The sequence below is a fragment of the Aspergillus udagawae genome (genome assembly GCF_001078395.1).
Source record: "Aspergillus udagawae IFM 46973 DNA, scaffold_4, whole genome shotgun sequence".
Classification (NCBI taxonomy): domain Eukaryota; kingdom Fungi; phylum Ascomycota; class Eurotiomycetes; order Eurotiales; family Aspergillaceae; genus Aspergillus; species Aspergillus udagawae.
In genome coordinates this window covers 1,266,905-1,278,316 of record NW_025091267.1, presented here as the reverse complement: position 1 = coordinate 1,278,316, position 11,412 = coordinate 1,266,905, and the positions used below count along the sequence as shown (strand labels likewise).

General features: G+C 50.4%; 6 protein-coding genes across 6 annotated transcripts; 2 read left to right on the top strand and 4 right to left on the bottom strand.

The window, feature by feature from the left end:
* Positions 1-129: 129 nt before the first annotated feature.
* rip1 (ubiquinol--cytochrome-c reductase catalytic subunit RIP1) lies at positions 130-1,156 on the bottom strand (the record flags this gene model as incomplete). The annotated part of the gene is made up of 4 exons (XM_043290741.1): positions 130-311; positions 388-538; positions 622-710; positions 859-1,156. 4 exons carry the CDS (start codon positions 1,154-1,156, stop codon positions 130-132), a joined length of 720 nt encoding a protein of 239 aa, XP_043146676.1.
* A 495-nt stretch (positions 1,157-1,651) lies between these two features.
* On the bottom strand, positions 1,652-2,412 carry Aud_005822 (histone-fold domain-containing protein; the record flags this gene model as incomplete). The annotated part of the gene is made up of 4 exons (XM_043290740.1): positions 1,652-1,962; positions 2,021-2,111; positions 2,193-2,278; positions 2,334-2,412. 4 exons carry the CDS (start codon positions 2,410-2,412, stop codon positions 1,652-1,654), a joined length of 567 nt encoding a protein of 188 aa, XP_043146675.1.
* Positions 2,413-2,960: 548 nt separating this feature from the next.
* Aud_005821 (chloride channel protein) lies at positions 2,961-5,836 on the top strand (the record flags this gene model as incomplete). The annotated part of the gene is made up of 7 exons (XM_043290739.1): positions 2,961-3,438; positions 3,495-3,562; positions 3,614-3,973; positions 4,029-4,106; positions 4,163-4,488; positions 4,538-4,892; positions 4,943-5,836. The coding sequence occupies 7 exons, from the start codon at positions 2,961-2,963 to the stop codon at positions 5,834-5,836; spliced, it is 2,559 nt and encodes an 852-aa protein (XP_043146674.1).
* A 149-nt stretch (positions 5,837-5,985) lies between these two features.
* Positions 5,986-6,527, bottom strand: Aud_005820 (uncharacterized protein; the record flags this gene model as incomplete). Its single annotated transcript, XM_043290738.1, has 3 exons — positions 5,986-6,219; positions 6,273-6,369; positions 6,439-6,527. The coding sequence occupies 3 exons, from the start codon at positions 6,525-6,527 to the stop codon at positions 5,986-5,988; spliced, it is 420 nt and encodes a 139-aa protein (XP_043146673.1).
* A 972-nt stretch (positions 6,528-7,499) lies between these two features.
* Aud_005819 (tyrosine--tRNA ligase TYS1) lies at positions 7,500-9,001 on the top strand (the record flags this gene model as incomplete). Its single annotated transcript, XM_043290737.1, has 7 exons — positions 7,500-7,620; positions 7,686-7,724; positions 7,777-8,169; positions 8,218-8,282; positions 8,334-8,400; positions 8,449-8,690; positions 8,753-9,001. The coding sequence occupies 7 exons, from the start codon at positions 7,500-7,502 to the stop codon at positions 8,999-9,001; spliced, it is 1,176 nt and encodes a 391-aa protein (XP_043146672.1).
* A 497-nt stretch (positions 9,002-9,498) lies between these two features.
* Positions 9,499-10,674, bottom strand: Aud_005818 (pyridoxamine-phosphate oxidase PDX3; the record flags this gene model as incomplete). Its single annotated transcript, XM_043290736.1, has 2 exons — positions 9,499-10,544; positions 10,608-10,674. 2 exons carry the CDS (start codon positions 10,672-10,674, stop codon positions 9,499-9,501), a joined length of 1,113 nt encoding a protein of 370 aa, XP_043146671.1.
* Between the last annotated feature and the right edge of the window lie 738 nt (positions 10,675-11,412).

Genomic DNA, 11,412 nt, shown 5'->3' with positions numbered 1-11,412 from the left:
TCCATATTAAAACACGGTCTCTTAATCTTGACAAACGCAACAAAGGTAACCGTCTAAAGCACAAACGCTTCCTTCTTCGTCTCTCTTTGATCTAGAACATTTGGCGACTCACAAAGAAGAGATGTTCGTTTAACCGATGACAAGGGTGTCCTCGTCGGGGAAGGTGTACTGGGGAACCTCGAGGTTCAAAGGGGCAGGGCCCTTTCGGATACGGCCGGAGATATCGTAGTGAGAACCGTGGCAGGGGCAGAACCAGCCGCCAAAGTCACCGGATTCACCAATGGGGACACAACCAAGGTGAGTGCAGACACCTTCAACGAGAGAAACAGCCCATTATCAGTAACCATCCAAAATAATATTGCCAAAACAGATGGCGTGATAACATACCAAGCATGACCAGCCACTCGGGCTTCTGGACACGGTCCTCATCGGGCTGAGGATCACGGAGAGTCTTCCAGTCAAACTGCTGAGCCTCCTGAATTTCGTCCTGGGTACGGTGACGGATGAAAACGGGCTTTCCACGCCACTTAATGATGACCTGTTGATTCGTAGGTCAGTATAAGCGCTCGAAGTAGCGAAGTGTGCGTAATGCTTCACGGATAGGATAAACGGGACACGTACGTTCTTGCCCTCAGGGATCGTAGCGAGACCGATCTCAACCTTGGCCTGAGCCAGGACGTCGGCAGAGGCGGACATGTTGACGAGGAAGTCTGATGGTAAAAATGCATATCAGCAACCTGCTCCATGTGATACCAAACGACGCCAACTGCCGAATCTCCCCCAATGATATTCCAAAAGCAATATCCAATTCTCTTGTTCGTTTCCATCTCTTGCCGTAAATTCCCTGATATCACCTACCCTGAACAGTAGCCTTGGCACCAACAGCAGATCCGAGACCGAGGGCTCCGGCCATGAAGTAGGAGAAAACCTGGTTCGAGCGGGGAGGCTTGTTGGAAGCGTATTTGCTGAAACTAGGGATCTTCAGGGTCGACTGATACTCATTGGAGCTGCCGAAAGGGCTCTCGAAGGAGGGGGACTTGGAGGCCTCCGACAGTCCTCTCCGTTGTTGGCAGGAGGTGACGGCAGCGCGGGTGGTGGGCAACTGCTGGCGGGCGCAAGCGCGCAACAGAGTGCTCGAGGCGGAGGAAAGCGACATGGTGAGACTAGCAATTGCAACGAATTGCGGGGAGGAGAGTTGAGGGGAGAACAGAGCGATTGAATAATAGGACGGTAAGAATTCGATGAGGTTGGAAGTTCGGAGGCTACGGCATACGGGAAAAGTCGCTAATCACGGGGCGCCTCATTGGCTCCTTGGGGCCCACGACAATGCCGGCCGCCAAACGTTCTTCTCGCAGTTGCCAACTTTCTACTCAAGCGTGTTGTTCTTCCCGACTCCATTCTATTATAATTAAATTGGTCTACTCAAGATGATTTCATCATAATTCTCATATATTCTCGCTACGCTAACTGAGCCATAATATGATTCACACGTCAAAAAGCAACTGACCAACAGGATTTTGCCGTCCATCCGTTTCCGTTCCGTACATAACCAAACCCAACCATGCGACTCTCGATAATAATACCCAACCCCAATGAAACAAACACGTCTACCGAGTAGCTCAAATTATATAATGCCTTGCGCCTGGTTCGATCACTGGTCTACCATTTCCACGTCATGGTCGTTCTCTCTTGGTTGCGCCTCGACCGTGCGGTCAACCATCAACGTACTAAGAGAAGGAGCTCGAGGGCTTATAGAAGGCTTATCAGCTTTCTGGTGACCACCCTCGCCATTTTCTTTAATCATCGATGGTATTGTTCCGTTCAATGTGCGCTGTCCCTTCTCGAACGCGGCGTCTTTGCTAGCTTCTTTGGCTTTCTTCTCCTTGAATTGTTTATAGGTAGTTGTTTTGGGTATCACGTCGGCAAGAAACTCCAGATTATCGATTCGTGAAACGGCGGTAGCTGTGTCAGATTCATCAGTGATCTGCTCGTTTCTTCAATGCTATGATTCGCGACGGACCTAGATCCTTGTATTGAATAACCTTTCGCGGTTTTCGTTCAGATTTAACGACGTTATGCCCTTGTTGCGCGAGGTATTGGATGAACAGTTCCTGAAATAAATAGGAGGATAGAATTAGCGAAATTTGTCCAACACGAGGCTCAGAATCTAGAAGGCCAAAAGGGAGGCAAACTGTAGCTTTTGCGACGACGAACGTAGCATTGCCCGAGCATTGTACGATGTCCTCATCGAGATGAATTATTTTCTTTATTCGGGTGACTGTGATATGTAAGTCCACTGAGTGAATTCAACATAGCTCTGGTTTCACACGCACTAGGTAGAGCGCTCTGGCCGGTTATCTCATCTCTGGATGTTTGTGCTGGTGCTGGTGCAGGCTTGTCTTTCGGAGACATAGCGGACTCGACTTGGGAGCTGCTTGGGATTTGCTCGTATATTGCCGATGTTTCAAAGCTGGTCTGAGATCAAAGGTAGTTGAGTTGTACGGGTTTGAAAAGACTCGTTAAGCACTATTGTCTGGATCGAAGATGAATATGGTGCGGTTTGGATGGTCAAGAAATTACTGCTACACCGCGTGCGGGTAGAAATCAAGAGCGCGCGGCGTGTGTAGATGTTCTCCGCAATTGATGTGGATAGAATATGCTTGCGTGCGCTTGATTACAGAACAGGGTCAAATCAAGCACAGTGACCTCTGTATATTACTGCTAATCAGCCAAGTCACTGAAAAAGGAAACAAAATACATTATATTACGAGTCCTTGTGCTACACCTCGATCGACAACGGAAACCCATCGTCATCTATCCTTATCACCAATTTGAAAGCGGGAAGCTTCCTCACGTGGGCGGGCGGCACATCTGCCATTGAACATTGTCGCTGCAATATAACAGCTCCCGAGCATCACGCCCACCTCGACTATGCTCTTACTACAAAAGAAAACCGTGGTATGAGCTCGATGCCTGCCTCGTCAACCGCTCCCCGCTCACCCTCAGTCCTGTCTGAGCGTCGGAGTTGGAGATTATCAGGCTTATCTGTCAGCTCGCCTGTCGATCCTAGCCCGCCCGATGACAATGGCCAGCCGAACGCGATCACGGATGAGATCAGGAAAATAAAGCGATATGAGGATTTTACAACGATTGATTGGGTCCAAGATGCTATTCAGGAACAAGCGCGACGGAGGGCGAAGCGACGAGATGGGTCTGGGTTCTGGGATCAGGAAGGCACCTTTGGTTGGAGGCGCAAAGTGAGCGAGTCTTATGACGCTGGCCAAGCTTGGCTCGTCATTACAATCGTTGGCGCCGCTATCGGATTGATCTCAGCTGTATTGAACATCATCACTGAGTGGCTGTCGGATGTCAAGTTGGGTCGTTGTACGACTGCATTCTACCTCAATGAGCAGTTCTGCTGCTGGGGTGCTGAAGGAGGTATGACATATCGCATGTGTTCCGCTCATGGTGAAGCTAACGCGTCTCTTTATCAGGCTGCCCCGAATGGAAGCCATGGACTTCCTTTTGGCTTATCAACTACTTTGTATACTTCTTCTTCGCGGTATATTTGAACCTTGACTGCCCTTCCAGATCAATCGCTGAGAAAGCATAGACTTTGTTCGCATTTATCGCCGCAACTCTGGTTAAAGTATTCTCTCCTTACGCCGCAGGGTCCGGTATATCGGAAATAAAATGCATCATTGCTGGCTTCGTGATGAAAGGCTTCTTAGGCGGCTGGACACTATTGATCAAGTCCATCGCGCTTCCATTGGCCATCGCATCTGGCCTTTCAGTGGGAAAAGAAGGACCCAGTGTGCACTTCGCCGTCTGTACAGGGAATGTTATCTCGCGCCTTTTCAGCAAATATAAGCAGAACGCGTCAAAAACGAGAGAAGTCCTGACGGCAACGGCTGCTGCTGGTGTGGCAGTGGCATTTGGCAGTCCGATTGGTGGGGTACTATTCTCTCTAGAGGTTCGTGATTTTGAAGCTCGTGTGTCATAGAGTTATGCTGATAACCCTGCTGCAGGAAATGGCGTCTTACTTTCCACTCAAGACTCTTTGGCGAAGTTATTTTTGCGCTCTGGTCGCAACTGGTGTGTTGGCGGTATGGACGTTAGGTTCTGTCTCTGTCTGCTCTTCAGCCGCTGATCCGGACTGCAGATGATGAATCCCTTTAGAACCGGACAACTCGTCATGTTTCAGGTGCAGTATGATCGCACGTGGCATTTTTTCGAACTAATATTCTTCGTACTTCTCGGGATATTCGGTGGTCTGTACGGCGCCTTTGTGATCAAGTGGAATCTGCGAGTTCAGGCGTTCAGAAAGAAATACCTTTCGCAGTACCCCATCGTCGAATCAGTTGTCTTAGCGGGCTTGACCGCGTTCATTTGCTATCCGAACATGTTCTTGAAGATCAACATGACCGAAATGATGGAGATTTTGTTCCGTGAATGCGAAGGAGGGCACGATTATCACGGACTTTGCGAGTAAGTCGTCTAGCTGACAACTAACGAAGATAACTGCTAATGATTCTAGGTCTAAGAATCGATGGACTACGGTCGCATCCCTAGTGATTGCTACCATTTTACGAGTTCTTTTGGTCATCATATCTTACGGTTGCAAAGTCCCGGCCGGCATTTTCGTCCCGTCAATGGCCATTGGAGCGTCCTTTGGTCGCTTGGTAGGGATTCTTGTCCAGGCCTTGCACGAAGCTTTCCCTAGCTCCGCTTTCTTTGCCTCTTGTAAACCAGATGTTCCATGCATCACTCCGGGGACATATGCGTTCTTGGGCGCTGGGGCCGCTCTGAGTGGGATTATGCACCTCACAATATCTGTAGTGGTTATCATGTTTGAACTTACCGGGGCCCTTACTTACATTCTACCCACCATGGTGAGCCAATCACGCTCTGGTGCATTTGTCAAAGAAACTAACATCGGTAGATTGTGGTGGGTGTCACCAAAGCCGTTAGTGAGCGCTTTGGCAGCGGAGGAATTGCAGACCGAATGATCTGGTCCAATGGCTTCCCGTTCCTAGACAATAAAGAGGAGCATGTCTTCAATGTGCCTGTCTCCCAGGCCATGACGCCTGATCCTGCCTCGCTTCCTGCAGCAGACTTCCCTGTGCGTGAAGCCGAACATCTTCTGAATGACAACAAATTTCAGGGGTTCCCCGTCGTTGAGGATCGTTCAAGTAAGATTCTGGTCGGGTACATCGGCCGAACTGAACTCCGATACGCGATTGATCGGGCAAAGTCGGAGGGTATGTTGGCTCCTAATGCTCGCTGTGTATTCACCAAAGAAGCCGCCGAAGCCGCAGTGGCGCGCAGGGCATCTGTCTCGAGAAATCACTTAGTGCCCGATACCTTTGATGCAATTCAGACTAGTTTAGGGGCGCCTTTCGTGGATTTCAGCCGGTACGTTGACCACACACCGTTAACTGTGCATCCCCGCCTGGCCCTTGAGACTGTCATGGAGATCTTCAAGAAGATGGGACCTCGAGTGATCCTGGTTGAGCATCGTGGTCGGGTGACGGGACTTGTCACTGTCAAGGATTGCCTGAAATATCAGTTCAAGGTCGAGGCTGAGGAGCAAGCTCTCGCATCAACCCATACTGCGGCGGACCTTCCTCTTGGAGCTCATCTTAATGGGCGCCAGAGCGATAGTCTGGAAGAAAATGTATGGCGCTTCCTGCAACGTGTGGGCTCGATGTTGCCACGCTGGTCACGCCTTAACCGCGACCACGGGCCAGTGACTTTAGACCACCGGGAGCCAAGCAGGGACCTGAGCGGAACTGAAGATGAAGATGCTTTTGTGGAATTGACGGAGAGACATTGACGTATATGATACCTTTCGATGTAATATATCACCTCAAATAGACTATAGGATCAGGCATTCTAAGGGATATCTCCATTATACTTTGCACTCAAGTTCTTTCCTTGCAATCCAGTCCAATGCTCAGACCTGTTCGCTTAGATGCATAAGGCTTATGAATCTCTCATCCCAACCAGAATACACCCACCACCCATCATCCCAGCCCCCAACCACCACAGCCCACTCACCTTCTCCCGGAAGACAACCATACCCAGCAACGCAGTGATGAGAAAGTTTGCCGACGTGTTAGTGATGGAGACCTTTGTGGTGGAGGGCGCCGCGGTCAACGCTCTCGTAAAGAGCGCCCACATGATGATGTTACACAGAACATTGAGTCCCAAACAAACCTTTACAAAGTCAAACAAATTCTTCAAAACGAAGGAAAGGTAGGGAGACATACACCTCGAACCAACAGTTCAAGGAACGCATTTTGATCCCCTGCGCCGAATAGATGCAAGATACTCCTGGCGAACGCGGTGGTTTGCTCATCGGTTGTTCTGATTGACGTTAGCGAATGATCTGCTTTCAGAAATGCGAGCTGCCCCTAGGTGGACTTGTAGACATACAGCTTAGCGAAAAGGCCATTGAGGGCTGCGAATGCGCCGCTGGCTAATGCCAGGATGATCCAGCGCGACTGAACGGGCGACTGTGTCATGATTCTGGCTACTTATTCGTAACGGGAGAAATTGGAAGTTAACTTCCAGACGTGCTTTGATTTTATTTTAACTGATGTACAGTTGCGTTTCCTGGTAGAGATGGAAAGTAAATGTTGACGTTTGATGGCCGTGAATGCGTACACTCACGTGATAGGGGGGAGTAACTGAACCTTTCAGCGTCTACTCCAATAGGTGTGGGATCAGGGAGAGAGCTACATGGTAGGTAGAAATATTTGAATCGTCTCTGATATGATCCTAACCAGACGCAGGCCTAATGAGAAGCAACTTGTGAGAAATCAAGCCTTAAGGCTCACAGACATACGGCTCTATGGAGACTCGCGTTCCTGCTATCCACTACTGATATTGAATGCTCATGGCTCTTTTTTAAGCGATTGACCTGCTTATGAGACTAGATAAAATTTGTCCAAGATAATCCTGATGCTATATATGCATACAACGAAAGGGAACTACCCAAGTGCTAGGTCTTTGGCGGCCATCTACAGCCCGAGTCTGGAGCTCTATCGATGTTGGAGGGCTATACGGAGTACAATGACGGATGAAAGCCAGCAAAATCGGAGCATTCCGAGCATTCCGAGGGGAAGAACAGATGGCAGGTCGATCGAACTCCTTGACCTGCGGATTCCGTCAGCATGCAGTCGTCAAGGCTCCTTCATCCGTCCATCTCGCTTTCTGATTCGGGGATATGGCTGGTGCAATGATGGACCAAGGCCATTGTTGTTTGAAGGCTGTCAGCCATGGAATTCATTCTGACCAATCATGATGTTGGATTGCTGGTTGACCGCCTTGTTGCATGTATGTGATTACTCCGAGCGGGAAAACACCCGGCCCGGTGATGGTGGGGATTTTTGTATTTATCCATGGGTATACGGACTGACTCACCTAAGCAGAGTGCACTATATAGGGACCGCGGTTTCCGTCGTCAATTTTTGAAGGCATATTCTTCCTGGACCATGGCAGAAATGAACGCGGCCGAAAGGTTCGCCCTCATTAAAGAGAACCTTCAAGAGATTCTCAACCCGGATATCATTGAGGGCATCCTCGCCGAGGGGCGCAACCCAAAGGTCTACTGGGGTACTACGCAGCCTTTTTCATGTGACAACTGCGCAATTGCTGACATCTTCTTTTTCAATTGACAGGAACGAGTCCCACTGGCAAACCTCACTGCGGATACTTTGGTACGACGTCGTTGCAATGCAATCGAAATCCCACCGCTAACCCCGCATTTAGTGCCCGCCGTCAAAATCGCACAGCTTCTGGCTGCCGGTTGCGATGTGACAATTCTGATTGCTGATATCCATGGTTTCCTCGATAACCTGAAGGCGCCGATTGAGCTTGTCGAATACCGGGCGAAATACTATGAGTACACAATTAGAGCGATGCTCCAGGCCGTGGGCGTCTCGACGGAGAAATTGCGCTTCGTCCTCGGCAGCTCCTACCAGAAGAGCCCCGAATATGTGATGGATGTGTACAAGCTGTGCTCTCTGGTGTCGGAGCACGACGCGAAGAAGGCTGGTGCCGAAGTCGTCAAGCAATCCAACAACAGCCCTCTTAGCGGTCTTCTCTACCCTATCCTCCAGGTGCTGGATGAGCAGCACCTCGATTGCGATGTTCAGTTTGGAGGTGCGCTTCCTCGGTTATCACAATCTGCACAAATGCTAATTTGAGCAGGAGTTGACCAGCGCAAATTGTTCGCGGCATCAACCGAATGGCAGCCCAAGCTGGGTTACAGAAAGGTCAGCACAGCATTGTCGTATGGCTCACGTTCTATGCTCACATACTTCTAGCGCGCACATCTGCTGAACCCCATGGTTCCTGGACTTACCGGTGGTAAGATGAGCTCGAGTGAAGAAGGTACTGTTGATTTTCCATACCTTTACGAGCAGCTTACTGATTTTGTAGAGAGCAAGATTGATCTCCTCGAGGCCGCGGATACTGTCAGAAAGAAGATCCGCAAGGCCCAGGCTGCTCCCAAGGAGATTGAAAACAACGGTGTTCTGTCATTTGCAGAATTCGTTCTGCTTCCTGCTTCCGCCCTGAAGACTGGCCGCCCAGAATTCCGCGTCAGCCGTGAGAGAGACGGCCTGGAGCCTCTCGTCTACACCGACATCAAGCAGATGCAGGAGGATTACAAGAACGATATTGTATGTACAGGAAGAAACCTGCAGCGTAAAGGTCATCTGACCCGGCACTGACTTCTTTACAGTTGTCACCCCAATTGCTCAAGCCCGCCGTGGCGGAGGCTCTCGTTGAGCTTATGGCCCCTATCATCACAGCTTTCGAGGAATCGAAAGAATGGCAGGAGGTTACATTGAAGGCATACCCCCCTCTAGAAAAGAAGAAGAAGGAAAAGAAGCAAAAGGATAAGGGAAACCGCTACCCTGGGGCCAAGACTGCTGAGACAGCCGAGCTCCCGCTCCGGGAAACCGGAGTTCAGGAACCTACAGTGAATTAAATTCAATAGAGTTAGATACCTTGAATGACATGATGCACGTTTCTACTAACTACTGCTCGAATCCATGGATTTTCACCACCTTTCAGATTGAGATCTGCACTCATTCAAGTGGTCAGTATGACCCTACATCAATACTTGCAGGAGGAATATACCCTCCTTATCTGATATACCAAAGAGCCCAGTATTTGGATTGACATTATCATGATATCGAGCTGTGAGCAACGTTGTTCAACTTCTTGCTCTACGCGCTGCCTAGGTGAATTGGGAGTGACAACGCCCTTGCCTTTCTCAAGCTGTATGCTTCGTGACGGGGCCTAAAGTGGTTGAAGTGAATGATACGAAAGGATTGATTAGTGATAATAGGAAGCTACCCATTAACCCTTTAGTCTAATCATTGTCGACTGAAGCTGAAAGGATCTATGCCTGGTATTGATTGATAAAGTCCTAAGAATAGGTGGTACTCACTTAGTCTTGATATCAACGGTCTATTGTAACGTCTATGGGGAAAGTCGTTGAATCTGCCATTGGAACGACGAATCATCGTCTGATTCCTTCACTCTCACATATCGGAAGCGATCATGCAACCGACTGCGTCGGCCTTGCCAAAACTCCACTGACTCGGGTACCAGTCGCACACCACCCCAGAACGGTGGAAGGGGGATCTTCTCTACTCCCGCAAACCGCGTCTCCATCTCCTGCACCCGCTGCTCAAGCAGGGCCCTCCCGTCATCAATGTCCGTCTCGTCAATGTCGGCCGGGATCTGAGGACATCCAGACATGGGCGTCGAGCCCTGAACGTGCGCCGCGGCCGCAACGCTTTTCCGCCGCCGATCAAGCAGTATCTCGGGCTCCGCCGACCAGAGCACCTTACTCTGCCAGCTCGCCCACGCACCGATCTGACTGCCCCGTTCTCGAGTATCCCAATACAACTCGCTCTCTTCGCGGCTGAGTGGCTCCACCATCCCCTCGATACGCACTTGGCGCTCCAGCGCTGACCAGCAGAAGGACAATGCAGCCCACCGATTGCCCCCCTGCACATCTTGGAGAAGACTCTCGTCCTCGCCGGGCCGGGGCATCGCACCAGGGAAATCTCCGCCATCCGCATTCACACCAAACACCTGCCCGCCCTTGCCCTCTCGGCTGCCCCAGTTACTGTACACCACCCAGCCCCTCTCGTCCAGTTCCTTGAGGTAGACAACGCGCGCGCTGACCCGCCCAGAAGGCAGCGATGCGGTGGCCAATGTACACGTTTCCGGGGCCGAGGACGGCGACAGTCGCGGGTCGCGGAACCAGGTGTGGAATTGATGGAGCGGGTTGGACGGATGCATCTGGGAGACTGTCAGGGGCGGGTTGCTCACGAACTGGTGGGCACGGGCCGGGTGGGCGACGATCTGGCTCTCAATCGTGGAGTCCGGGGTCGACACATCTGAGCGAAGTTGCTCGGCGATCTGCTCGGGGACATTGGGGGCGGGTGAGGAGGGATCTTTGGTCTCGGTGGCTGAGACTTTGAGGTCGGGAGTTGCTTGGATGTCGCCGGGCGCGACTAGGGCGGGTGTTAGGAATAGATCATTTCATTTTTTGGAGGATGAGAGGTCGGAAAACGTACAGATCAGCTTCTTCGGCCGTCGGGAGCTCATTGCGTGCTCGTCGGCTGTTGGATTCCCCGAACTCATCCTGCGAAAATACCGTGTTTGGTCGTGTTTACAACGGCTCGTTGCCAGACGAATGTGACGAAGAGGGCACTGAGTGCGTAAGCATACGCGACCAGTAAGCATAGACTGTGTAGCTGCGTGATATTAGCGAAGGGTGATGGGCTCTGAAGAGTAGAAGTGGGGGAGTTTTGGGAGTCATCAGCAATCGTGCGGAGTTCGACAACGGGAATCCGCAGCCGGAATTTATTGGCCTTTGAGTACTCAACAACGCGCAATGATACGAGGAGCACCTTTTTCCCGAGTCGCCTGATCAATGTCGACTGATCGATCAATCGCGATCCGATCATTGACCAAAGATTTTCGAAGTGCATTCAGCCAGGAGGGATTCGATTCGTATAGATCGCCAGCTCCATGATGTCACTCCGAGATCGGGAAATGCGAGGTATCTACAATCTGTATGCTGCAGTTTTGATTCATATAATATTTGAATTTTGACCTGATTGTTTCTTCAACAGCAGGAATCCTTAGGATAAGGAGTAGAGAGTGGTCTATCAAGACAAAGGAAATATGGAAAAAGAAGAAAATGATCACAACCAATATGGTATGGTATACACGCAACATAATGAATCCCAGTTTTAACCAACGCCTTCCCACTCGCTGAATGCATAACAGTGTAAATGAATCCTGAAACAAAGTAATCAAGCATCCGAAAAATGGATGCTGCCTTCCCGAATGCCTGTGCAACGGCCATCGGGCTGG